Raw genomic sequence first — 27,478 nt, 5'->3', positions numbered from 1 at the left:
TCTAAAAAAAAAAAAAAAAGGGTTCTTATTTATCAGGACTAAAACAGCTGATTAAAGTCTGATATTTTAGCATCCTCTGCGTAATATTTTCTAGAGAATGCTTTGCAAATGTAACATTTGCCTTCATCATCCATTTTGTCCATGCCTAAATGTCAAGGCAAACTTTCCTCTTTGGACAGCGAGTTTAAAAACCACCTCTCTGACCTTTCCCTCTTTTACTCCTCAAACTGCTGTTTCCTCATGCCAGACATATGGCTGCCCTCCGGACCGCTGTTTACCACCCATTTCTCACTCTGACAGCCTCACTGTGCACAAGCCGCTGTAGCCCCAATCACCCTGTTTCTAGTCTGTCATTCGGTGGGGGTGGGGGTGCCTCTTTCCTTTTCTGGTCAGAGTGGTTTATGCATGGCACGGCACAACAACCCGGCTGATACCAACACAGAGAGCAACACAGGCTGTCAAAATGAGTTAGGAAACAGAAAGTTCCATTGTGCATGAAACAGGGCAGCACTCGGCCTCTCACGCCGGTCTCTCTGAAGAGCCACGGACAGCTGAGATCTGACTTGAACTTGGCTCACATGTCATGTTTAACTTGTCTGAATTGTGTGTGTGTGTGTAATAGGTGTGTGTGTGTGTGTGTGTGTGTGTGTGTGTGTCTGAGTGCTTGCATGTGGTGGAAGTGGTGGAGTGGTGTAAGTCACGGTGGTTCTGGACTTTCCCGGCCCCTTTGCGTCCCCTGGGAGGGCCCCTGTGTTCATGGGAAAGTCACGGCTCCATTTAAAAAAAAAAAAAGGCATTTCTCTGGGGTCCGAACAGTGAAACAGATGAGCACGGGGCACCCCGGTGCAAAACACTGCAGGAGCAGTTACCAGCCGTGCTCGGAGGAATGCTGTGTTGCTGTCAGCGACTGTCAGAAACTCACTTAGATTTATGATGCAACTGCCAAAGCTTGAAAAGTGATCACGCTTTGATGACAGTCTGAATTATTAATCCTCTTTTAGGCTTTGCGTCTAAATAGACCATGCAGTGACTTTCCTCAATGCTCAACATATGCTAACGTAGGACTTTCCTATTTTGAACTTTTGATTTAATTTTCATATTTTTCCAACATACTTTCTGCTTCAATGTCCACCCAGGGATAAGGACTACCATTTGAGGACTTACAAATCAGTGGTGATGGCCAACAAGCTGATTGACTGGCTCATAGCACAGGTAAGCCCTGAAAGGGAGCAAATGGTATCATACATCTGCTTTTTGTCAGGAATGTCAAACAACATGCCAAATAAATGTTTTGTATGAAACTTGTCCAAAATGGACATGACATGACATATTTCACTGAAAAGATGACAAAATAAACTCTGTTTTACAGATGTTGAGGCATATAACTTCCAACATCAATTCCATTCTGATACATGTCTTTTTGAGGTTCACGTTAAATGTGCAACAGAGTAAAGAAACTGAGATAACAAAGCATTACTTGCCATCAGACTAGAGGCCCGCAGCCGAGCCAAAAGGAAACAAAAACGGAAAGCAGAATTGATCTGGCAGTTGAGCTTTATTAACTCCGACAGGAAGCTTTGAGGTTGACAGATTGATAGTCCTGTTCAGGATGACAACAAAGAAATGAAATGTATATGGCCAGCGCCACACAATCAATAGCAGGCATCACATGTTTGTGTGTGTATATAAGCATACACGTATGTGTGTGTGTGTGTGTGTGTGTGTGTGTGTGGTATAGTCCATATGAATGAGTTTGACACAAGCCTACAGAATCAGGACTTCAAAAGCTGTCACACTCTGCTGTCTAGACGTGATGTTGGCCGTGTTTAAGAAGGATTGCAGAGTTGCTCTGCAGGCCTTGGGCCTTTTTGACGCAGGGACAAATGGAGGGTGTAAACCGACGTTTTTTTTTCAGAGCACGTCCTTTGTTCTTCCTGTCTTTGTACCGCATCTTCTTTGGATTAACCTCTTTGTCTTATTCAATGTATGTCCTCTTTATTCTTTAAATCCTCTTTTCTTTGCATCTGATCTTTTTCTCCATGTCGTCTTGTGCAGGGGGACTGCAGAACCAGGGAGGAAGCATTGATCCTGGGGGTGGAGCTGTGTGACAATGGCTTCATGCATCACGGTACGGCACTAAAGTTTTCGGCTTAGCAAACAAAGTTAGGATCCTCTTGTTGTTAACCGAATGTGGAATCCTCTTGTTCATCGTCCTAATGAGACTTAAATGTCTCAGAACACAAATACGCCTTTTCCATTTCGCCTTATAATTCCCTCCACACACTACAGGAAAAGAACATTTTTCCTCTGCAGTAAATAAATTGGTATGCGTTTATGTGTTGGTGGTAAAGGCTATGAATGGATTCATGCGTACTGTCATTAACTTGATGCATACATGTGTGCTTAAGACTTATGTAACCAAGGGTTCTTACATGGTTTCCTTTAACTATGAGAACCTGGCCCAAAAACATAACGATATTTGTCAGCTTAAGTACAAAATGGTCAGTCGCCATGGTTACGGTTTGTTTATGTGCACTAGTTTTTAACTCTACGCTTTCCACATGCCAAAATCCACATCATACTCACTACAGTATGAGTCACAGTTTGTCTCCCCTAACCTCTGTGATGTAACTTCACCAAACTACCCACAGATCAAACAGCACACTACAAATTGCCGCCCCAGTTATGGAAAATAACAGTCTCAGTCATCAAGCTTGCTTTCACTTCCACAACCATCAGGGTAAAAAAAACAAAAAACGTTTGTACAGCAAATTATTTGGTCTGACAATTCAGCTATTAAAACTGTTGATGCTGTCTGGTCTTGAGGGCAATGAAGTGAGAAAATGTTAAAAGGAAACTGTCCCTCAGGGCTATCTTTTCAGTTCAAAACTGAAATATTTGTATGCACTTTATGTTGTTTTATATCTTCATCTATACGTCATGGAGCTAGAACTTGCTTTGAATTCTTCAGTTTTTTAGAAACAGACGTCAGTGCTGTTTTTGCAGCCCATTGACTACTATATGGAGTTTATATTGCGTGCATTTACAGCCTTTTCAAGCATACAATGGTTTCCATTTATTTCCTTACATTTGTCAAGTCTTATTACCATTGTCAGACTTACTCAATAGTTTGGAGCTATTGCAGAGAATCCTTTCCCAATGAAACCGCTCCTGAAGATGTATTGTCAGGAGAAACATAAAATAACCCTTGCATAAAATACTTTAAACTTCATTGTCACTTTGATGGATCGCACAAATAAATAAAGTCTGTTTTTAAATTTTGAAAGAAAAGAAAATTCTCTCAAAAAAATATTTTTTTATGGGGTAGTTAAGAATCTTTTCATCTCACTGGTATGACACTTTAAGACCTTTTTTTTTTTTTTGCGTAACTATGATTCTCTCAGAAGGTTTTTATTACGTTTGCTTGTTCCATGTTTACCTCCATCAGTGTTGGAAAAAAGTGAATTCAGAGACGAGCCTTTGCTATTTCGTTTCTTCGCGGATGAGGAGATGGAGGGTTCCAACACCAAACACAAGCCGATGAAGCACGACCTGAAAATAGTCGAGAACGTCATCTCTAAGTCCCTCCTGGTGAGAGCTCACTTACATTCAGTACTCCTTCGAACTCTTCTCTCCGGGAGCTATGACCTTGCTAGCTTGTATCTACAACTCAGAAGCAAATCAAAGTCACAGTAAATCATTATGAAGTGTGCAGCTGTGAGAAGGAAAAAACATCAACACTGCAAAAGTCTGTTTTTTTTTTACATCAGTAAGCATTCTTTTAGGAGGAGTGAGCAAAAACCACCAGTGTCGCTGTCTGTCTGCACTGTCTTTATCTGTGCTGTGTGTGTTTGTGCAGGGTGGAATTGGGTTGTTTTGCTGGCTTGGGTTTTTTTTGATGGGAGATGTGTCGTGTTCTTTTCAGATAAGGCCGAGTGATGGAGGCTACGGCTTTACCCTGGAAGAGAGAAACAGAGTCCCCATCATCAAATCTGTGGAGAAGGGCTCCCCAGCTGAGGTAACAATGGACACACTGTACATTTTGTGCAACATGTATGTGCCGTTTCTTTCGAGCAATACGTACAAAGAGGAAAGGAAATCCCCTTTTTCATATTAGATGGTGCATCTCTACAAATACGACTGTGTCCCCCATTAACAAATGTGTCTGACCTTTAATGTGAGCACCTATCGTGCAAGTTTCCTTTATCTCGGTGAATCTGCTCAGTCCATCTTACCGTGGAGAGCAAATTCATGTAATTGCTGTTGTAACAAGTTAGGGACAAAAACTCGAGGTTGATTTTGGCTTAACAGTTTCCGGACCATGCGTCTTTCTGCGTTATTGAACTTTTTCATAAAGAAGTTTCAGGAAAGACGCTACCACTTCCAAGCAGATAAACCGCAGCCAGCAGAAGCCATGTGTTGTCATGTGGTTGTGGTTCAACAGCCAGTCAAAGAAAATAAAACTCTCAAAGTGTTTGTTTCTAAACTGGACCTACTTTATGATAATGAGCGCTGATGTTAAAGCAATTTTAACCACAAATACAGCCCAGTAATTGACGCCATATTTTGAGGTCTCCTTTGGTGTTTTTGCTTTTGATCTGATACAGTAGATGGAAGTTGCATGGAGCTGTTTGAAAACAAATGTGATCAATCTGAGCACACGACCCATAATTCCCTCCAGCTGTGAAGTAGCTGTGAATGCATCTGAACGGTCTGGATTGCATATTAAATATAAAATCTGGGCCGACGAAATCCGCAACCTCTTGTTACATACTGAAAGATAAAAGATAAACATTATTCGTCTTCTCTAACTTGTCCTGTGAATGCCTTTTCTTGTGCTTCATAAACACCCTGTTGTAGGCTGTATTGATGTTTTTATGTCAAACACAGTTTACCTGAAGCTAAAAAAAACCCCGCTGCTCCATCATCTCCTCTTTTTGTGTCTTGTATTATCTGCTGTCAGATGGCTGGCCTGGAGGTGGGGAAGAAGTTATTTGCTATCAATGGAGACCTGGTGTTCCTCAGGCCTTTCTCTGAAGTTGAAGTTCTCCTCAGGCAGTGTTTCAACAGCAAGGGACCCCTGAGGGTTCTGGTTAGCACCAAGCCAAGAGAGTAAGGCGGAATTGTAGTACAATCAAAAATGGTATTGTCTAAAGCCGCCTCTAAATCTGATTGACTTTTTCCCCTCTGCTTGCATTCAGGACGGTGAAGATCCCAGACTCAGCTGAGGGTTTGGGTTTCCAGATTCGTGGATTTGGTCCGTCTGTGGTCCATGCTGTTGGGAGAGGTAGGGAACTTTGGCTTATCAGAAAAATGCGTTTTATCTACTCTCTGTTATTGTGTCCCAGCTGGCAAACAGCTGCCACGCTAGTTATCGAGTTCATTTGTGACTCAGGCAATTATTGTGCTCATTCTTTCCATGTGGCCCCATTGGCTGATTAATGCTGCTTCTGAAAGTTGGAATTAGCTGGTAATCTTTTCAAATCAGAATCAAAATTGTTTTCCTATTGCCAAGTAGGCTCACATACACATGGAATTTGTCATGATGTTATCGAGGCATAATGGTAAACACATGCACTCCTGAACATTTCTAGAAAAAGAAATCTCCCCGAGTTGCTTTTTAACAAATATTTCGTACATTTGGAGGCTGGAGGAAGATACAACATAAAAGTGACACAGTGGGAATTATTGTCATGTTTTAAACGTATCGAAGATAGCAGACGGAGCATCGGCCTGCAACGGTGTAGAGATGAAGCTAACTGGATGTATTCGATGTAAGATAACCAACTTGCCATGCATTCTACTTAAAATGTAGTGACTTAGTAAGGAGCTTAAATGATAAAAACCCTGATAAATTCGGTGTGATAATTTGGGCACAGAAGCAGCCCACCTGGAAAATTACAGTAGGTGCAGTGCATGTGTGAAAGAGGCTGTAAACATCTAAATGAGTAAGTAATAGGTGGATAAAAGTAAAAGAAGTAAACAGCAGTGCTTCTACTGCAGAGAAACTTGAAGAGAATGACAAAAATGATATACTTCATGTAGCACTGTGATGGAAAAAGGCTGCAATATACTGTATGTCTTTGGTGTCTCACAGTTACTACAGGCTACCTAAAGAGTGGGCCTGTGTTTGATGGAGAAGCACTCGGCATTGTTCAGTCTTGAGTCGTTTTCTCCTAACACAGCATGTGTTAGTGGCACTGTTATCAGAGCTGGCACAAGATAGGGTCCTATCCGAAAACAATCTGTGGCCTTGTCTCGCTGTTCTCAGGCGAATTGGATCTTGTTTTCTTCCTTAAGCAATCTAACTGAGATAGCAGGGGAGAAGTGCGCTGTGTATGTATATGTGTGTGTGTCTGTGTGTGCTTGCCTGGGAACCCTGCTGTGCGTTTTAAGTAGATGCTCTGATCCTCTGACACAAAGCTGACGATGTAGAAGGTGTGTAATCCCTCTGACTGTCATAACAGCTGCTCTCTCTGGGTGTCTGAAGTCGCCACTCGCAGGTTATACCAATTAAAGGCCGAGAGCCTGTGAAGTAGTGACACGAGAGACGTTTGACACATAGACTCACCATGGAAGAAATATTAGGGGGCAAAAGATTCTATCTTCATGATGAGTTTCTCCCTGTAATGTTTTACGGCACATCTCAATAATAACTTTTTGGTGTCGTATCAATTTGACTTTGGATAGTGTGTTCCCAAACAGGCTTCACGCCCTGACTTTGACCCTCCTTTCTGTTTTACCCTTTTCTCTTTTCAGGTGTGAGTATGAATTAATTCATCATAGTCGTTTTAAAAAGTAGGCATTTTGAAGAACTAATATCAATATTTGATGTTTTGATTAAATTGAATAGAGTGTGCGCAGATGGAAAGTGATGAGTGTAGAAACTAAAGGCTCGCACATCCTGCTCGGTTCGGATCTTGTGAGCTGGGAGTAAACCTGTCCCAGAGGAGCTGAGGAGTCTGGATGCCTCGTCATGATACTACTACTATTTTTAAGCATGAGGGTGTCATTGTTATGAGGGATTTGTTCTCTGAGCCCTTAACCTTTCATTCGGGCCCAAGTATCTTGTGTTTATTTTAAATTCTGTGTCTTGTACCGCACGTCCTTGAAATCAAACCGTGTCTGTCATGTCAGCTCTTTTGGAGTTCTGCCTGTTTCGCTGTTCTTTTAGCCCAGTAGACCTGTCCATTGATACACTTTATTACAAAGATAGTCAAAGCTGTAGAGAATCTCGAGCTCAATAATACCATTCCTAAATACTTGGAGGAATCCAGATTCAGTATTTTGCAATGTGAGGAATGCAAGCTATGAAAACAAATGGGAAGGATATTTTGTCTGCCGTGTACTTCCCACTGATAGCTGTAAACCTTGAAGTTCTCTTATGGTCTGAATCACATCCCTCTGAGAGGCCCTCGTCTACCCCAGATAAACAACATCCCATCTCTCTGTGCTCTCTCTCACACTCCTCTAGAGCTGCCAAAACAGGAAACTAAGTTGTTAATACATAGTGTTAGAAGGAATGTTGTTTAACCCCCTTTTGAGCTCCAGGATGTGATCGTTTTTTATTTTATTTAGGTAGTGCTGGTTGTTCCACCGTGATTCACGTGGGTAAGAACTTTCAGCACTTGTTGCCCTTGACCCCGCTCCTTACTTTGTGCCCGACTCTGTCTCACGCCAGGCACAGTGGCAGCCATCGCCGGCCTCCACCCGGGCCAGTGCATCATCAAGGTGAACGGCATCAATGTGAGCAAGGAGAGCCATGCCAGCGTCATCGCTCATGTCACCGCATGCAGGAAGTTCAGACGGCCCACGCAGGTGAGGCAGGAGAAGAAATACAATAAATAAATTATAGCAGACACCAGACGTTGCACTGCAGTTTAAAAAACTTTTATTCTAGGGGGGAAGAGAAGGGAAAAAGAAAGAGGGGGGATTTCTTTTTTTGTCATCGTCAGAAAAAAATCCCCTGACAGCATTCTTTTCTGCAATTATGTTAATTTGGTTGCACTTTCATTTCCCATCATTCCCGTTTAAGTATATGACAAATGGTTGGAAAGTTATGTAATACAACTAGAAAGAGGAGAAGTGTGGGACATTAGGGAAAACTAAACGACCAATCAGAAACGAGAGAAGGACTAGTTTACTGTGTGAGAAAAAAAATAACAAGACTTTCTGAGCTCCTGTTCACCTTCTCCTCTCTTTCTTTCCCACTCTTTTTTTTCTCACTCTTTCTTTCATTCTCTTGGGTCATTTCTCAAAAATAATACTAGTTTTGGCTCCTTTAGCTGACCTCTGGCTCACTGCATTGAGCCTGCTCTGGGAGACTGGAAGGCTGCGGGGAGAGGTGGGAAAGGATCTGGGGGTTGGTGAGATCCCTGGAGGAAAGGAGGGAGGGAGGAAAAAGGGTCGAGTGATCGCCAGCAGATTATCGCACAGCGGGAGAGGGCACACTCAGTCCACCTGTTGAAGATTCTGTGAAACCAGATCTCCAATAGTGTCTCGCTACAACTGAGCCCTGTGGGGAGTTGAGACTTAATGAAGCACTTCAGGGTTCCAACACTACTGGAGATCTGGTTTACATCAAGTTTGGACATAGAGGAACCGCCCTCTCCGTCTCCGTCTCTTTACGTGTGTGAGTAGTGTGTGTGCGTGGTGGTACACGAGAAGACCACAGACCAGTAGGCAGGCCCAGCATGTAGCCTTGGCAAAAAAACCCACTGTGGGCTGGGGTGTGGAGAGGAGAGAACAGACACAGACGGATAAACGCGCACAGAAAAACACACACACGCATACACGCAAGCAGGGCTGTGTTGCACACTGAAGTGAGTTGATGAGATTGGCATGAGTTTGCGTTTGCGGTCGCACCAAGCACCATGTTCCCATATGTTTGTGAAGGCTTGTCACTGCTTTGCTATGCCAAGCCAACTGTGACACTGTACTCCGTATCTGGGCAGAATCAGCTAAACATGCTGCATTGAACCCAAACACACACACACACACACACTCACTCAAACCAGAGCTCTGTGTTCAGTTTATTTATTTAGAGGCCACCTTGAGGGTGACATCATGTTTGGCTGATTTATGTTGACAGCTGTGTGTCATTGTCACTGTAAATCTTCTAGTTATTTTTAAGTGCAAAAAAAAGCCAGACATTTTTTATGTCAAAAACGGTATCAGTGTTGCCACACAAAAAAACAAAACAAATCGCTATGAAAACACTTATTTCATAAGGGTAGTGTGTATGAGACAAATTTGTCCATCAAAAGTTTCAGGTGAACTTTTCCAATTTTGAAGTTAGTCAATGTGTGGGAGTTTACTTGGAAGTAATAAAGTTGACTGTAAAAATATGTAATTGTTTTTCATGTATTTCATAATGCAAGATTGTTTTGTGTAAAACTTCTAAATGATTGTCTTTATTTTGCTCTTGTGCAGCAAGATACCATTAAGTGGGTGTACAACAACAGCGAAAGCGCCCAAGAGGACAACAAGAAATCGAACCAGAAACCAACCACTGAGGAGAATGGAGACGGTTTTGAGTGTAAAGTAGAAGGTGACCACATGCACACATTCAAACATGAACACCAGAATTACTCATCTGGGGGGAAAAAAAAAATTCTACTCAAGGTGTCTGTGGATGTAACGCAGCCTTGTTCACGGGAACATGAACACGTTGGCCTCCCCAGTTAACACAGAGACTGAGCTCCGAACTGGCTCATCTGGACTGTGTTAGTCTGAGAAAATCCGCCTCTTCTGGCTCATCAAGTGTTAATTCTCTCCAACAATTTATGGATCCCAATGAGAAAGTAAAACAGGAAAGCTATTCCCTTCCTAGCAAACAGCCCGGGAGCAGGATTTATTGCTCTATTAAGCCATCGAGTTAGTGTAGGGTTGGTTAACTTCATACCCTTTGAATTGCTTGTCATTTCGTTGGGTGATGGAGGGCAGCCTTATGTGGAGGGTCTTCCCCTGAAATGAGCTGCAGATTTGTGAAGCCTCCTACAAAGCAGAGCGTGTGATGATGAAAACATGAGATTATTTGTGTTGATCACAGAACATGATCACTTAATAACTTTCTCATGTGTGCTGCCATATTTACATGCACTTTAACTGAGAACTGTTCCCCCGCTGTCTCTTTGGTTTCTTGTCTTTCTACAATTACAGAGGTGATGGACAAATTCAACACGATAGCAATCATAGATGGGAAGAAGGACCACGTGAGTCTTACAGTAGACAATGTCCACCTGGAGTACGGAGTGATGTACGAGTACGACAGCACAGCTGGTATCAAGTGTCACGTGCTTGAAAAGATGGTTGAACCCAAAGGATTCTTCAGCCTCACTGCAAAGGTATTCTTACATTGAGATGATTATAGGGCTTTACGACATACGACTCATGCTCTTATCCGGATAAAACAGATCAAAACTGTAATCAGAACATTAAAGCTCCTTTCTCATTCACAAACACATACTGGCTAGTTTCCTGTGATGTTAATACTTCGAGGAAATTATCAAGGCTCGACTCCACACAATAAGACTCCTTAGACCCGGGTGGCTTACGTCGATGAAGGTTCATACATCAGATGAGAAGGCCGACTCATTGAGACATGATTATGTCATCAAACTTGTGGACTAACAGTGTCATGCTCGAACATAACTCCCATGACATTCCAAAGGCTCTGCAGGCCTATATATTCAAAAAGATATTACCATGATCAGGGTCGTGCCACATTGACCCACCTAAAATAATCTGTGACGTCTAGGATCTTGGAGTGAACGACAAGTTCTCCCAGACATCCCTGCAGATATCAGAAAGAGCTGTTGACACTCTCCAAGCTGTCCTCGGTCTCTAGACATCAGCAGCAGTGAATTAACACTACACATTAATTAGCTAATTACAGAAATTCTTTAACAATATGATTGTTATTTAGCTAAGAAGCTCAGAATCCACAAATTACCTTTAGTCTAATGTAAAACCAGCCAACAGCTAGCTAGCCCTCAGCTGGCTAGCTTTTAAATGACACAGTAAGAAATATTTGACTTCGTAGATATTGATAACGGTAGCGAGCTACTGGTGATGTTAGCTAGGAATTGGCTAAATGCTTATATAAGCGCTTCGTCATATGGTAACTCATGTAAGGTATCACATGTGTTGTTTTACCCTAACCGGGGCCCAGTTTCATCTTTTGGTGAGGTTCGCTATAGAACAACATTTTCACCAGAAATAATAAAACCCACAAAGATTCTGAACATGAAATATAGGCGCAAGCAAATTTCCCTCGTTTATTTACCGTCTGATGAACATCCAGAAACATCAGTGTTTATGTTTGCTGTTTTCCATTCTCAGTAAGGGATAAACAGCACTGTTCGTGTTCATCATCTCAGAACAACAGTGTTTTGTGTGATTACAAAGAACAATAAAGATAGAAACAAACCACTGCAGTACTTCCCCTGGTCATCCTTTTGCATTGTTTATTTTCCTGCTGTTGTAATGAAGTCCGAGGAGAATATTCACTCCTAAAACAAGCTTTGTCATAGCATTCTCCATCAAGTGGGAAATGTTGTATTAATCACACAGTGAAGTGAGTTGGATACTTAAGTACATACTGTTCCAGTCATCAGCTCTCCTGCTGTGTAAATTGGGAGGCTTGAGGCTAGTTAGAAGTGACAGCTTTATTTCAGTCGTGTTAGTTCCCAGCTGTGTTAAGTGCAGGCTTTTTACATCTCTGCGGCGAGGTTCAGAGAATGATCATTATTGATTTAAGATATGCAGAAGAAAGAAGATTCACTCAGACGCTGTTGCACACATGCTCGCTTGGAAAATAAAATGATGTTTGGCAACATCTTTCTGCTACATCCCATAATGAGTAACATCGCTCGTCATGGTAAATTAGTAGAGATCAAAAGTTGGATTCTTGTCTTAAACTGATGTAGATTTACAGCTCATGAGTTCAGAGGGGTTTGAAAAGCACCCTCCTTAAATGAAACCCATTCACGCGCACAAAAATATAAACTTGCCATATCCCCTCCGATGATGAGTAGTTTCCCATTCCTCAAAAGTGAAAGTCATTTTAGTATTATTATAAACATCTGCCCCAGCAGTCCTTGATATCCTCTGAGATCTTTGTGATGTTGAATTTTAATATCACTAAGTCTCTTCCTGCGATTGCATTTCCTCCAGCGGGCACCTCATTAAAACAGCTCAGAGATTTCTGTCTCTCTTCCTCTTCATATCTAATATCTGATCTTTAAAGACTTAGTCTACATACGTACAGCATATGTACCCCAATGTGGCTGTGTCTCCATGGATTTATGAGTAGCACACATGGATGCTTAAGTTATCCAAGTGAAGCTGCTCATGAAATGCTGCAGAGGAATCGGCCCTCCAGCTGAATTGTATGTTAAATTTCAAAGAAAAACAGCTCGGTCACACATTTACATCCCATTAGTTGGTTCAGAAGGGCTTTTAGAGGCATCTGTGTATCAGTTAATCATCTCCGCCTCGTGACTTGCCCTCTCTCTGACCAGATCCTGGAGGCACTGGCGCGTAATGATGACACGCTGGTGCAGATGTGCAGCAGGTTGAGTTTCAGCTGTGATGTGATCCCCGCGGAGCTGCAGATTCGCTTCAGCGCCATGTGTGGGGAGAGGGTGGAGCACATCAACCGGCGTATCACAAACTACAGAAAGGTAACTATCCTGCAATCAGAGTTGGGCACAGTTAATCAAAAATGTAACCATTAGCAAAACATGAACTTCTGTAACAGTTTGAGAGTTAATTATTTTAATAACACGTCACAACAACACAAATGATTAAAAAACAAAAAGATTTGGATTTGGAAATGTCTATAGATTGGAGATTTTGTAGGGGTCATGATGACTTAAAAAGGTTAGAATTACACTTGTGTCTTTCTATTAAAACTTTGAAAATAGCCTGAATTTCCATTCTTCTGATTCAGACTATGTGAACTATTTCAAGACCCAACCAACACAGCAGCCACAATCTACACATCTGTTAGAGTCTAATGTTAGAGTCTCTAACAGTTAGACCATCGACTTACAAACACGCCTGTTTCATTCTTCTTAGCCTGAGGTTGGATTGTCTACTCTACTCTTCTGCTCATGATCCAACAAAAACGCTCCCCTTGCATCAGCAAGGAAGTCCCCACAATCCAAATACAGTCATGGATTGAATTCAAACAACTACTTCCATAAAAATCCACAAATGGCTTCAAAAACTTTAGTGCTGTTTTCTATGTATTCATTTCTGCACTCTGACCTTTGGTTTGACACCTCATTTGACCAATCAGGACCTTCGTCTCACTGCTCAAGCTGTGTGTTTCTGCACAGCTTGGAAACACAATCGAGTTACACTGAGGAGTATAAAAACAGGCAGCAGCTGGTTCTGAAATACCACTTTTACGTATTTCTATCCCTGCGGTTCCAAACTGGTTCTCGTCCCTAAAGAAAGATGCAAAATCCTAGAGGAACAACTCAACTTACATGTGCCAGGACTGAATGTCTGTGGCGGCAAATCAAACAACCTTTTTGGCATGTATGTTTATCAGTGTGAGTCTGAAAGTCTGACATTACTAACTGATTGGAACAAACAGTTTGCGGTGACAACAGTAAGCCTTAATGTTCAGCGTGTCCTAATGTGGGAGGGGCGTGACACGAGGTAGCAGAGGGAGAGGTGAAAGGTTTTGTCTATTGGAATGCTGCAAACCGCCACTTTAAATCATACATTATGCATGCGTTCAGAACCACATTGGCCCCTCTCTTTGTAAGTCTCTTTACAAAAAAAAATATGTCAAGAAATGTACACACCAACACTCATCGTGAGGCTCGCTGTAGGATCAAACCTGTGCTCGAGAAGTTGACGCTCTATCCTGTTGTATCACTGTAAACGGGGTCGAATCGACCTCCTTCATTACCTCTGAGAACGAGACTGTTTCTGTGGAGTGAACTGGAATTTCTTTTTGGGTTTTTGCATTTACATATCAAGTTGTGAATTGCAACTTCAGATGGAATTTCTTTGGCAAGTGGTGCTTAACTCTTGGTGTTATCAGCAGCAGCAACACATACTTTTTGAATCCTACCCGGACTGTGATTAAAATGAATCAGCTGTATTTGTACAATTGTAAAGATAAAGTGAGGAATAGTACAATGCTGAGACTCGTAGATTTTCCTGAATGAATGTTTCCTGTTTTACCCCTGCAACAGCATCAACCTGTCAGCTAGCTCTAAACAAAAGCCACAGGAAACAAATTATACAAAAGTGTCAGTGTGTGAAGTCTGTTGTGCTAAAATGTAATCAGCTCTCATTGACCTGCATGTTGAGAGGAAACATTTAGTCTTTCATTAACCTTCAAACTTGTCATTGAGTTTGTGAATATGTGTGCAATATGTAGCGTAATCCAACTCTCTGTTTATAATTAGCTCACAGCTGGTTTCTTGACAGAGCCGAAGCGTTTTTCATCACTTCTCGTTCACATCTGTAAGCGTGTGTCTATAGGCCAAACATCCCGATGCATGCGAGTGTGCGTGAGACGGGAAATAGGAAAAGATCTGACTCGACATGAGAGCGGGGCCTTGGATTAATTACCAGTCACTTATAAATAGCCCTGCGCAGCCACAGCCGGGACGTTTGTTGTGTAAGATCCCCCTCCTGCACCGGAGCATTCCTTTCACACAGACCCCGAGAGAGGACGGAGGGGGCGAGTGAGAGAGAGAGAAAGAGAGAGAGAGAGGAAGGAGGAATGAAAGAGGGAGCACACAGTCAGAAAGAGAGAGAGAGAGAGAGGAGGGATGAAAGAGGAAAGAAAGGGGCAGAAAGATAGATCAGAGAGCGGTACAAGAAGAGATGTTAACCTGAGGCCTGGAAAACGAAGAACTCTAGAGACGGACAAGACGGCCCCAAAGGAAGGTCAGCTCACGGTTCATCTGGAGAAAATCATCTCGCTCTGAGCAGCAACTTCATACTCTCTAAGCACCAGGGAGACATGTTTAGTTTCACATCCTTACTTATCATATACATTATGCTATTCTGGACAGGCCATGTTGCTAAAAAAAAAATGTATCTGATGGATAATGAAGCATCTTCTGGGTTTTTATTTAAGACAGGATATGAGCTCTGTGATGAAGAGTTCAAGGAAAGTACAAGCACATTTTCCATAGAACAAATATGACAGTGATAGTTTGTATAAGCTCTACTGGATCCGAGCAGAGCCTCAGACTTCCTGTGCATTGTGTTAGAAAACAGAGATGCTATCTTGTTGAACACTAAGGACGTTTTTTGTGTACAAAAGGGCCGAGGGGAGGTCGTTCCAGAAAAAGATCCACAGCATTAGTGTTGCCCAGGTTGTTTGAAAGCTTAATAAGGAGCAGAGCGCACATGCTTGTCAGTGGAAAGTGTTTTAATAACTTGGAAAAATAAAGTCCCAATTCCTTGTGAACATTAACTGTCATTCAAAAGTTTGTAGATCAAAACTGGAAAAAAAATAAATTCTGTGATCATATATAAGTGAACAACATGAGCTGCTTTACACCAGTTAAACTCAATTCATTTCAATTTCAAAACACGTGCTATCATAGGCGTCTGGAGTTCTTCACATCTGTGAACAATGGTGATGCTGTGTGTCTGTATTTTGTCTTCAAATCGGGTTAAACATTTGAGCTGCTGAATGAAGGAAATATTTGTGTCGGGTGTTTTCCATCTCAGCTTTCCTTCACCCACGAGCTGTTAAAATGTGACAATAGACAGAACATGTAGTGGACTGATATCCTGTAATGTGTTTCTCATAGAACCTTTTATTCTTGTGCAGATCAGGCACATATCATCTGTGTAATTTAAACATCTGTAACCTGCCTGCTGTACATTCCTATCCCCTACATTTGATTACTATTGACTGAGCCCCACCAGCCAGTGTCACCCTTTTTGCCTTTTTAACACCTGTGTGTCTGTCTGTTTCTGCTGTTCCATAGTTTGCTCGAGTGTTGAAGAACAGAGCGTGGCCCACCTTTAAGCAGGCCAAGGCAAAGGTGTCCCCCCTCCACAGCAGCGACTTTTGCCCTACAAACTGCCATATCAACGTGATGGAGGTGTCCTACCCAAAGACCACCACTTGTCTAGGAAGTGCCTTTGGTGTGCAGTTGGACAGCAGGAAAAACACGTTGGAGAAGGGGGGACGCAAAGATGCAGAACAGGGTTAGTTAAGAGAAGGAGAGTGAAAGTAAAGATGCCTTTTCATCACCATGAAATTGCAGACTTTTTTACTCATGCTTCTTTTGTGTTTGCTCAGGCAAGCTGAACCCGATGGTGAATGTCCAGCACACTATCACCACCATGGCAGCCCCGTCAGGTCACAGCCTGGGCAGGACTGAGGGTCACGGCCTTCGCTTCCTGCTAAGAGAAGAAGACCTGCTCACCCTAGATGCCTACCAGAAACTTCTCTACAAACTCACCACGGTTGTCAAGGAGATGGAGACACATGGGGCCCATATTCATGAGTGAGTGGCTACATACTTAGAGAAGGAAAAACATCTGCACCTGTCCGCTTAGAGAGTCAGGTGTTTACTTGTTTCTCAGATTCACAGTTGTCTGGAAATCATTCTTTTGTGAGTCTAAGTCAAATTTGTTGTGTTTTATGGGCTGGACTTTAAGATTATTATTACTTTTAAATTTGGTGGACTTTTAGAGTAAACTGTCACATCACTTTTTGTCTCTGGTGGAGAAAGTTTTTCTCCTTTTGATTTTATTTGAGACTGAAAATGTCTTTTGAAACCAGATTGCCTCATTTAACAAGCAATAACTTTGAGCAGTCTGTTTGGTCAATGTGTTGCGTCTGGATCTGGCTAGGCATACATTGTGATCATTAGTCTTGCACCTGTGTGTGTGTGTGTGTGTGTTTGTGTGTGTGCGTGCGGGAAGTGGCCGTGTGAAAACAGAAACTTGAAGCCAGCTTTCTCTCTCGTATGTGTGGACAATTTGTGCACAAAGGTATGCAAATGTATCATTTAAGCCCAGGATTTTCAAACCATGTTGTAGGTGTATGTTTGTGTGTGTGTGTGTGTGTGTGTGTGTGTGTGTGTGTGTGTGTGTGTGTGTGTGTGTGTGTGTGTGTCTGTGTGTCTGTTTTCATCAGTTTTTCTTGGTTGGTCACTCATTCTCAGCTTGGTTCATTTTTTAGAGCCACACGAGGACAGGGTTCTACCTCACCAACACTCAAAACAGAAACTAAAAACTCAATGAGTGAGAGGGTGTGACATCAAGCAAGGTCCTCTCTGGAAACGCCATCGACCAACATTGGACCACTGATGCGTGCATGCACAGAAACACTTTACTTTCTTGCTTCAATAATCAAAGAAGATCTTCATAAATGTGTGTGATTTTGTGGTTAATAGTTCTATAATTAGAAGTCTTCTCAGCTAAGGCACCAGCATTCGGAGAAGGAACTGAAAAAGTCTCCAAACGGCGCTGAGCTGTCTCCTGACCAAGCAGTGCTAATAATGAGTCAAGTTCACAACGGGCTTCTTAATGGCCGCGTCTGGACACATTTTGTCATGCTGCTATCGCTGCCAATTAGCGCTGCCTTTTCCGCGCATGTTCCGATGGTCGGAGGCACGACTAGCGAGGCAATAATGTCCATTACAATTCGACATCTGTTTAAACGTGAGCACACACACACTCACACTCACACTTAAGGAGCTTGTTGAGAGAGAGTGTATGGCTGGCAGAGGGGCTAACATTGGTTTTCTTGGTAATATTTGTAGTCTGTTTGCGTCTGAACCTGACTACTGAAGACGGTCATTAGTGCTTGATTTGTGCACACACCCCCTCTCCTTTTTCTTGTCCCATTTCCTTTATGTCTTGCTCTCTACACACCCGTCTGCACACATGGTCGTGCTGACAATCTTCACTGTCTTCGTTTTTATTTTTTTTTTTTTTTTTTTTTTGGTGTGACTGATTTTGACAGCACAACCCTATTATGGTGTCGTAATGAACTGAAGTCGCCATATTTATGAGGGCCGTTTTGTGCATTATGTCAAACTCAACCGCCTCTGCTCCCAACACTAATCCAAGACAGGAATTTTACAGTGGATGCGTTGAAGATAAGACACATCCTTTAGTCATTAAGGGGAAGACAACAAGCAGACGTAGAGTGGCGTTACATAATTTTTTTGGCACCGTTTTGTGGAATCCATTTAGTGGACGGGGTCACAGACGAGGGGTCACAGCTGTGTGTGGACGTGCCATGTGGCCTGCTTCATGATAGCAACTTCTCCCTTCCTAGATCAAATAATTACCCACTTTCCGGCTCCATTTTCACATATTTTCCTTATTCCTCCACTCATCGCAAGTGCCAACCCAATTGGCAGGGGCTTGAGCTATGGTGTTATTTACCTTGGTGCATATTAAATCATGCAAATGTCCTGTCATGACCCAGCTTGTTGTCTAACTTTGTATTCAGATACTCCTATTGAAGCATTTGATGTGTGATGGTTTATTTGTCAAATTTGTACAAAGAGCTTCCTGTGAGAGATTAAGAGATCTTTTCTAATTGTCAGAAGTAAGCAGTGGCGTACTTCACCCCTTTTTTCCCCTCTTTCTCTTTCCCACTCTTTTTGTTATTCTCTTTTTTCTTGTTCCCCCCCAAAGGCCCCAAACTGTGCTCACGTCTTTACTCACCAATAACCAATCACAGAGCCTGGAGAGCTTCGCCATGGCGATGGAATGCCACTCGGCTTTGGAGAGGCATTGTGATGGCTCCAGGAGTGGTCCATTATGAGGGCATGTCTGTGGCCTGTGAATGGGTAGAAAAGGGGGTCAATGGAGAGAGAGAGAGAGAGAGAGAGAGAGAGAGAGAGAGAGAGAGAGAGGATAGGGGTAAAGAGAGGTGTTTCAAATAATCAAGAGGCAAAATAATCTGAGTTGCATTTGGGTAGCATGAGGAAGACAGGTTGTTTGTTTCAAGGAAATGTACTTAATGCTTGAGTTATGACACAATGGAAAATTGTAAGCGGGGCACTGAAACTGAAATTAGGCTGACATGAAATACAAACATTGCGTGTTAAAGTGAGATAAAAAAAAAAGTCAAAGCCCAGCACTTTTTGGAATATGGCTCTAAATGCCACCATGTGTTGCTGCAACTGTAAAAATATCCCTGCTGGCCTCTTCCTGTTCTTCTGATATTAGTCTAATACAACCCAGGCCAGAGAGAGGGGAGCTGATCTCTGCAGCGTATTGACACAGCTGTACTGATCTACATGTTTGAACCTATTAATACGGTGTGGGTCCCCAACCGTCTGAAGCTGTCGAGCGGAAGCAGAGCACACACAGGTTGGGCTTTTGTCTGGCTTGCTCAGTCAGCTGTTGGAGCCCACGCGTATATAAATTCCATTCGAAGTTCAATGTGTTACGGTGCTGGGATTCTTGTAAGAGCTTCCTCGTCTGATCAAAGCAGTCGCTGTATCCTGCTTTGTTAAGAGTGTTAGTTTTGGAGACATCTCAGAGCGGTTTTAAGTAATCTCCCACTCCCTCTCCTTGTTTTCCTCCATCAGCCTTTTATCGTCCATTACCCACCCTCCAGCGTCAGAGGCGAGGACCCCAGAGAGCTACATATCAGCAGAGAGCGAGGGGGAGAAGGGGGAGCGCAACGGGAAAAAGGTGTGCTTCAACGTGGCAGGTGACGAGCAGGAGGACTCAGGACACGACACAATCAGCAACAGAGACTCTTACAGGTGAAGACACAACGACAGTCCATAAGACAGATACTACCAGTTTTCGAGAGCCGAGAAACAGTTTAAGAAAGGATTTAACTTTTGATCAAATTAAAAATGATCCATCTTTATAAAAATCGGTTTTTCATAGTCTTGAGTTGCAATATCAAGTTGTATTCTTCAAGCTCTTGAAAAGACTGACACAATAAGAACTAAATTGTATTTTCTGCTTCTTGAAATGTCTCTTCTATTCTAACATTTACCTCCCTGTTTTCTCTCAGTGACTGCAACAGCAACAGAAACTCCATCGCCTCCTTCACCAGTATCTGCAGCAGTCACTGCAGCTCGTACGTTCACAGCGATGAGATGGACTCAGGTACATAAATTCAGTATAGCATCCTGGGTAAATTCTCCATTTCATAAAGAAATATTCCATATCCACACTCAGTACTCTGTAACTATACGTTCCTACCTGAGTGCATTAATTATTATCTCTCATCCACCATAATGCTTAGAAATAGCACCCTATGTGACTGTATTAGGGATTACTATATATCAGTGTGCCTCATAGAGGGTGATAATGAAAAAGGCTGAAGTTGAATCTGATTTGCTCTGACAGGTGTTTGGCCTCAGTTCTCAGCTGGATTTGTCATTAACGTCGTTCACAGCATCCTGTTCATGTTTATCCTGTCACATACCGTGCTCTCTCTCACTTACAGTCAAAGCTCTGCACACACATTGCAGATATGTGTACTGTTAGTGTTCCCGCTTTCTTAAACCTAAAATGTAGCAACTACATATTTGAAAGTAAAAAAAAAAAAAAAAGAGTCCGGATTGTCATGCGTGCAAAAGGACAACAGTGTTTCATAAAGTACAGAACATGACTAACAATAACAAGTTGTTACCAAACCTCTGCAGGAGATGAGATGCCCTCCAGTGTGTGGCTGTCTCATGAGAAGCAGAAGAAACTCCACAGCTTTCTGGAACATCTGTTTAGCCAGGTAGGTCATCTACACAGAAGTGATTGGTGTAAGTGGAAAAAGCACAAGAAACTAATTTCAAATTGTCTTAGAATATTGAGAACCGATTTTCTCCACAATCACTTCATCCAGTATCCAGCAGAGGAAAATCATTCTCATCTCCCATTTTGAGTTGTTTTCTGTTCTAACGTAAATGTTCGTAAGTTGTTTTTTTTTTTTTTTTTTGGGACATATTTGAGAGCAGGAACATTTTTTGTTGTTGTGCTTTTTTTTTTTCTTTAAGAGTCACAACATCCTTAAGCTGACCCATGACCTTTCTGACACCTTTAAATCAAAGGTTGACCATATCTGATTACGCATACACCCTATAACTACACATACACAAAGTGAGTCCACCCTCAAGCAGTTTTATAAGGATGTTCCCATCTGCAGTGGAAACACTTAGCTGCCTCTGCACTTTTTGAGCTGCTTCCTGCCCTGTGTTTTATTGTAGAGCCGTTTCCCCAGTTTTGTTTACATACTGCATAGCAAATTGTGTCCCTTGGGACTCTGTCGGATTGTGCGTGTTGGTGTGTCGAAGGGAGGGTGAGAGAGGCAGGTGTTGGTTATATTTGGGCAGCATTTTTTATTTTTTTGCTTCCCTCCACATACTTTTGAATTCCAGGCTCAGAGAGGAGCTTTATCGTCTGACTGCATTCAGCTTGACCCATGTCCTTTTTCTTCAGGTGGACTCCATCAGCAGCATGCTGAGGGGAGCGGTGGTGGCTCGGGCCTTTGAGCAGACCAAGGGCTTCACACCTGGGCGAGGATTACAAGGTAAGACACTGGGAATGTGATGCGGTTCATCCTCTCTCAGCATCCCTTTTCACCTCTAATTACACAGTGCAAGAAGGAACGAAAGAAGAAGGGAGAGAAAATAAGCTATAAAAAAATGAAAGGAAAAAAAAAATGTAGACGTCTAGTTGAAAAAACATCTAATTTTCTTCCGATTACTGTATGCAATTTTTTTCCTCTGCTTCGTGGGCCATGCTGGGCCGCACAAAGGGACTGATACAAGAAAGATAATGTTGTAAAAACTCTGACTCTCGACCGACAGTGAAGGAAAACAGAGCACACGCTGAGCCGCCTGCGCACATGGGCTGTAACTTCCTGTTGTGTTAAAAGTGCGTGCGGGCAGATGTGATTGAAGAATTGAGAATGTTTTGTTGCAGGATTCCTGCTTGATTCCTGATATTTTCTCTTCCAGTCATTTCTTTTTTCCCCTAATGTATCCCTCTCGCTTCCACTCTAAAGCACTTCATACTGTAGTGTTGAAACAGCACCACTCAGTTGCATACTTATCTCCACTCTACAGTTATTGCAGTGCTACTTACCACTCAATGGAAAATGTGACCCTGACACAGCTCTTGTGCTTGTGTTTCTTTTGGATAATTTGCTTCTAACTATGTTTTTCTGCCACCTGACCTCATCTCGGCCTCTTATATTTACCGCAAGGTCTATTGCAACATTTGATCTCACATGAAAATGTAAGAATGTTGAAAGGGGCTGAATTTAACTTTAGCGTTTCCCACAGTCTGCAACTATTCACAAGCTTACGGTTAATCCTGTCATGACTCATTTAGAAGATAAGATAGAAGAAAGGCACATGCAAAAATAACTGCTGCCGTTCTTTCTTTTCTTTGATGAAGTGCGACACTCAGGGTGCCAAAACAACAACTTTACACTTTAATATGATCTCTCTGCTTTGTTTTGTACTCTGATGGATTTATTTTCTACCTTTGGATGTGACTTTAAATGGCAGATTTTCCAAGTTATTCTGCATATTGAAATGAGATACACTACCCAACATCTTGACCCATTTGGCTCGCAGCCTCTCCCCCCCCCCCCCATCTTAAACTGGCTTCAAGTGAGCACAGATTGAACAGAAAATAGGTCTGCTCATGTACTGTATGTGTGTGTGTGTGTGTATCTATGTGTGTGTTTGATGCTCAAATGCCCTCAGGAGAGAGGTGAAGGCCTTGATCAGCGCTGATCCATCTCCACTTCAGTAATGCGTGTGGTTGATAACAGAGCAAATAGGATTATCTAACAAGTGGAGCATTCCTGCATCTGATCTCTCTCTCTCTCTCTCTCTCTCTCTCTCTCTCTCTCCCCCTCCCTCTCTCTCTCTGGCCCTCACACTCACAAACACACACTCCAAACCCTCCTTGAAGTCTCTATTAAACAACCAGCAACAACTATCGCAGATCTCCTCTTTTTGTCTCCAAAGTAAACTTTGAAACAAACCTTTCTGTCTACTTTTAAAAAAAAGGGGGTTTACTTCCATTTGACAGACTTTTACACTCCAGTTTTGCAGCTGCAAAGACGAGGAAGATTAGACTGTAGGTGGTCTGAAAATGCAGCTCTGCAGGATGAGCTCATCAAATAAGGGGTTCTCGGTCTGTCTGATCGACAGCATTTTTAAATTCATTGGGAGAAATGGAAGAAAAAGAAAAACAATGTGAAGAGAGAATGATTTAAAATGTGTACAACTGGAAAAGGAAGTACAAAGAGTTTGTCTGAGATGGAGTTACAAAAGGAGAGCGTATGCAGATCATGTAAGAATTTATTGCCATCTGTGATTTGCTTGTTTAGTTTTTTTTCTGAAACGGTTTATTGACTGATAAATCACTCCCTTAAATGAGTGAGTTATACTTTCAAAACGTTTCTGAGGTGCTAGAACAGACATTTTATGTTCCCAATAAACATCCATGAATAGAGAATGACTCGAGAGCCAGGGAAGGAGAGAGGAGAGGACAAAAAGAGATCCATGAAGATGAATGTAAACGCATCAAACTAACAAACAGTCCTCTTTTTGTTCTGAAACGCTGGACGAAGGCAGTTTTCTGCATGAATCCCCTTCCCCTCTGAGAAACGTGCCATGCTCTCACACTAAGGTAATTCTCTTTGTCTGTCTGTGTGCGTTTCTGTCAGAGTTTCAGCAGGAGATGGAGCCGAAGGTAAACTGCAGCAAGAAGCTCCGCCTCCACGTCAAGCAGGATCCGTGGAACCTCCCGAGCAGCGTTCAGACCCTCACACAGACGATTGCTAAATATGTTGAAGGTCAGTGTGTAAAACCTGCACACACAAGCAAACGCAAACACAAGTCGTGTCCTTTTCCTGCATTGTTTCAGATCAACCTCTTGTGGGCATGTGCAGTATTTATCAAGGAATAGCATAGCAGGATCGAGAGTTAATATTTCTTCAAATTGCTCAATCCTCCGGTGCGTCTCATCTAATTTATTGGATGTAATAATGCCTCTTATTGCAGTTGTGTGGCTCCAGACGATTCCCACATCGCTAACTACAGTATAGGTTTCTCTTTAAACTTTAAACATACTATAAAACTGTCCTCGGATACATATAAATCAAAGCTGACCAGGTTATAGAAGCACAAAGCTGTGAGATTTTCTTATTATCTAGATTGCAACTGCTGCCTGGTTTATTCCCAATGGGAGTGTGCAGTTTTGTGTTTGTTGGCACACGTATTAAACACACAGATATACGGACATATATATGTACATACAGATGAACCTGAGCAAACAGCCTGGACCCAAGGACAGCCACATGACACTCCTGGGAAAGGTGAGCTAGAGGCCATAACAGACAGAGAACAAATAAACAGGATTAATATTAATGTGTAGCCTGGCCTGTGTGCACCACTTCGTCTTTTTAAAAAAGAAAAAATCTCTCCACATGATGACTTTTTCATGCAGTGCAGCGTCCTGCCAAGCTCCCCGCTCTGATATTACTCTAAACAAATATGGATTTATGTTATTATCTTTGCCTGTGGCAGCTTTTTATGAAGCTGTGTTTATTTCTTTTCTGATATGTGAAGATAAACAGCTGAGGAGATGGAATCATAGTCCCATTTATGATGTTAAGGGGGGTTGAGTTGATAGTATAGGTCATGCTATTGCTGCAGAGGATTTATTCTCTTTGGGAATTGATGTCTTTTGCCTCACTGGATTATTTTTATTTGTTTTTATTTTTCCAGAGGTAAAGACACGGCTGCTCCTGGTCTTACTGCAGTACACAGGTTTGTGTGATGACGAATGAAAAATAAATCAAATGGCACATCATTGACTAGAGATAGTTTCATGACGCAATTTCTAAGCATAGCATACATCATCTGCGAGAAAAAGAATGATCTGTGCTGTATATTGTTGTTGTTGAATTACACTAAAACAGCCAAACATCCATTTATTAAAGACAAAGTGAATACAATACATGAAACAATAAGAAGCAACAGTTCATCCAAAATGTTTTAAGAAGCACGCAGAAGCCTTAAAGCTTCTGTGAGGAGCCGATGATGAAACCATTTAAATTAAATATTGATGGCTTTATATGGCCAACAGACCCAAACGAGTCCATCAGCATGAAGAGTGTTCATATATCGAGTGAGTTCTCACTCCTGTCACTGCTGCAGCAGAGTAAACGATAAACTGCACGCTGCAGAAACAGCAAGGTTTTTCTCTCTCTCAGCAGATTCTCTCATCAGTGATAGATTGGATTGTTTAAAAAAAAAAGCAGGAGGATTATTTGGTTAAAAAAAGAAAAAAAATCCTACTTACACATGTCCAAGAAAAAAATCAGGAAAGAGATACAACTTTGTCCAAAAAGTTTCTCACAGGAGCTTTAATATGGACTTGAACAGATGCAGATGCTCATGAAAGTCAGTATTAGTTTTCGCTTCAATTTGTGTTCCACACACCTCAAGAAACGACAAAGTCTACAGAACATGGTGGATTTGGATTGGATTTTTACCTTAGACTGTTTGTAGTAGGATTGGTTTAAAGTATTTAAGCTTGCAGTCATTCTTCATAGCACTTTAATAAACTGAGAGGTTTATTAACTCAATATTAATCAACTTTCAGGGGGTTATTTCCACTCACACATACCTGTTATTTGCCCTCAGTTTTTTTTTCCTGGTGCAATATTAAATACCAAGAACAAACGGCTGCCAGTACCTTTTCTCTTCTTATTTAAGGCCTGTAGAGCAGAGAGTTTAGAAGTTCTTAAACCATTTACCATTTTCTGTTACCTCTTTTTACATGGCTTGCCTTTAAGCCTCACTAACTCTTTGTGTCCTCTCTAGACTCTGAGATCCAGCTGCGTAGGGACATGGTGTTCTGTCAGTCTCTGGTTGCAGCAGTGTGCGCCTTCTCAGAGCACCTACTGGCTGTGTTAAACCAGGTAATGTTGTATAGTTTGACTTTTGATATGAAAACATACTTTTAATTTGCTCATTGATAAAGGAAACCTTTATTAAAGCAAAAGTAATAAGAATATCTTTTCTATAGCTTTGATTGTTTACCGCACGGTATCTACACTATTGACTTTTTGTGTCATCTCAGTTTCACTATGCAGGAAGGGAGTCAGACCAAGACAGCTCTGACCCCCAGGACCTCCAGGAGGCTCAGGAAGCCAGTCGCCGTTGGCTAGAACAGATTGCCAGTGCTGGGCTTCTCTTCCACTTTCAGTCCCTCCTCTCCCCAAATCTGGTGAGAACGAATCGCGCTTCATCTCATCGTCTGCTTTGACAGACACGCTGACAACAGAAGTGTTTGTCTGTGTACACAAAGACTGTGCACAGACTTTCAAAGGTTAATTAAAACTAGAAAAACATAGAATACCAAATGTTAAAAGTGATCCACTAAAAACACAAGCCACAGGCTTACATGCAGAATATGAATAATGCAACATTCAGTGTTGTTGCTCTGCTCTGTAAATCAGTGTGTGGTGAGCTTTAAAGCAAACACCATGGGATCTTAAAGGCCTAACTTTCAGGCTGAAATCATTAATAAAGATGCTCAGTTTTTGTCTGTTAGATGTAAAAAACAAAACAAACTGCAGAATGTGCTGAGTGTAGTGTACAGTGTGTCCACAGTGACTGTGCAGGAATGTGGTGTGAATCGTTTGAGGTGAGCCATCATTCACAGATCCCACCCGCTGGCCTCCCACATGTTCCACAAACAACAGCTTCACTGTCAACTTACTGACTCTTGTTCATCCTGCCACTGTGTTTGGGGATGTTCGCTATGTACCCCCACAACCCCAAAATAAGTCAACTTCAAGATTCAAGTAAAAAAAAACAACATTTACTTTCACTCTACAAACACACTTTTGTCAAAATTGATTCTTTTAAAAAGTTTAAATATGAAATCAAAATAATATTCTAAAATAAAGTATCAGAGTAAAGAATCATGGATAAAAACAATAACAATGATTGTTTTAAAATGTACATCAGGTCTGAATATGTTCAATTAAGGTAGTCGCTGTAAACATTCTCAAGAAAGATTGGTGATTTAAGACCATAGCAAATATGAAATACCAGTTTTTCAAAACTCGGTAAGAATTGTCATTATTGACAGTGAATATTGCATTGATGTCTTTTTATCACAGAACATTTATTTATTATAGGTTGAAAAAATAGCGCCCTCATTTATGATTGTGCCCATAATCTATGATTCTGACAATGGCGGACGTTTGACTTACTAGTAAAAATTGTGTTTACCGTGATTGAGGATAAAAGAAAACACACACTTTTCACATTTGAGAAGCTGAAAATGTTGTCATGAGACTTAAAAAGGATCTATTATCAAATCTTATTCTGACTTGACGAGCTGGGCTGCTATATTGCCTGGCGGTTAGTTAGCTTTTATTTCTGTCATAGATTATTCCACGACTGTTCTTCCTGTCTCTACCTTTTTCTGTCGCTTTCTCTTTTCTCACCAAAACATT

At 41.8% G+C, this 27,478-nt stretch overlaps 1 protein-coding gene across 2 annotated transcripts in view; it reads left to right on the top strand.

Moving 5' to 3' along the window:
* prex2 (phosphatidylinositol-3,4,5-trisphosphate-dependent Rac exchange factor 2) overlaps nucleotides 1-27,478 on the top strand; it is an 85,702-nt gene that overhangs the window by 36,439 nt on the left and 21,785 nt on the right. For both annotated transcript variants that reach the window (XM_079361215.1, XM_079361216.1), the window contains exons 14-33: nucleotides 1,137-1,212; nucleotides 2,056-2,128; nucleotides 3,449-3,591; nucleotides 3,926-4,018; nucleotides 4,964-5,112; nucleotides 5,202-5,287; nucleotides 7,682-7,818; nucleotides 9,433-9,550; nucleotides 10,162-10,346; nucleotides 12,525-12,686; nucleotides 15,981-16,203; nucleotides 16,298-16,505; nucleotides 19,557-19,736; nucleotides 19,997-20,091; nucleotides 20,634-20,716; nucleotides 21,421-21,511; nucleotides 23,669-23,797; nucleotides 24,732-24,773; nucleotides 25,833-25,930; nucleotides 26,092-26,238. In XM_079361215.1, the coding sequence (XP_079217341.1) occupies nucleotides 1,137-1,212; nucleotides 2,056-2,128; nucleotides 3,449-3,591; nucleotides 3,926-4,018; nucleotides 4,964-5,112; nucleotides 5,202-5,287; nucleotides 7,682-7,818; nucleotides 9,433-9,550; nucleotides 10,162-10,346; nucleotides 12,525-12,686; nucleotides 15,981-16,203; nucleotides 16,298-16,505; nucleotides 19,557-19,736; nucleotides 19,997-20,091; nucleotides 20,634-20,716; nucleotides 21,421-21,511; nucleotides 23,669-23,797; nucleotides 24,732-24,773; nucleotides 25,833-25,930; nucleotides 26,092-26,238 (2,518 nt within the window). The remainder of the gene's footprint in view (nucleotides 1-1,136; nucleotides 1,213-2,055; nucleotides 2,129-3,448; nucleotides 3,592-3,925; nucleotides 4,019-4,963; nucleotides 5,113-5,201; nucleotides 5,288-7,681; nucleotides 7,819-9,432; nucleotides 9,551-10,161; nucleotides 10,347-12,524; nucleotides 12,687-15,980; nucleotides 16,204-16,297; nucleotides 16,506-19,556; nucleotides 19,737-19,996; nucleotides 20,092-20,633; nucleotides 20,717-21,420; nucleotides 21,512-23,668; nucleotides 23,798-24,731; nucleotides 24,774-25,832; nucleotides 25,931-26,091; nucleotides 26,239-27,478) is intronic.

This window comes from Symphodus melops (genome assembly GCF_947650265.1).
Source record: "Symphodus melops genome assembly, chromosome: 14".
In the NCBI taxonomy this organism is placed as follows: Eukaryota; Metazoa; Chordata; class Actinopteri; order Labriformes; family Labridae; genus Symphodus; species Symphodus melops.
The sequence above is the reverse complement of the archived record's forward strand: the minus strand, read 5'-3'. Positions and strand labels throughout refer to the sequence as shown.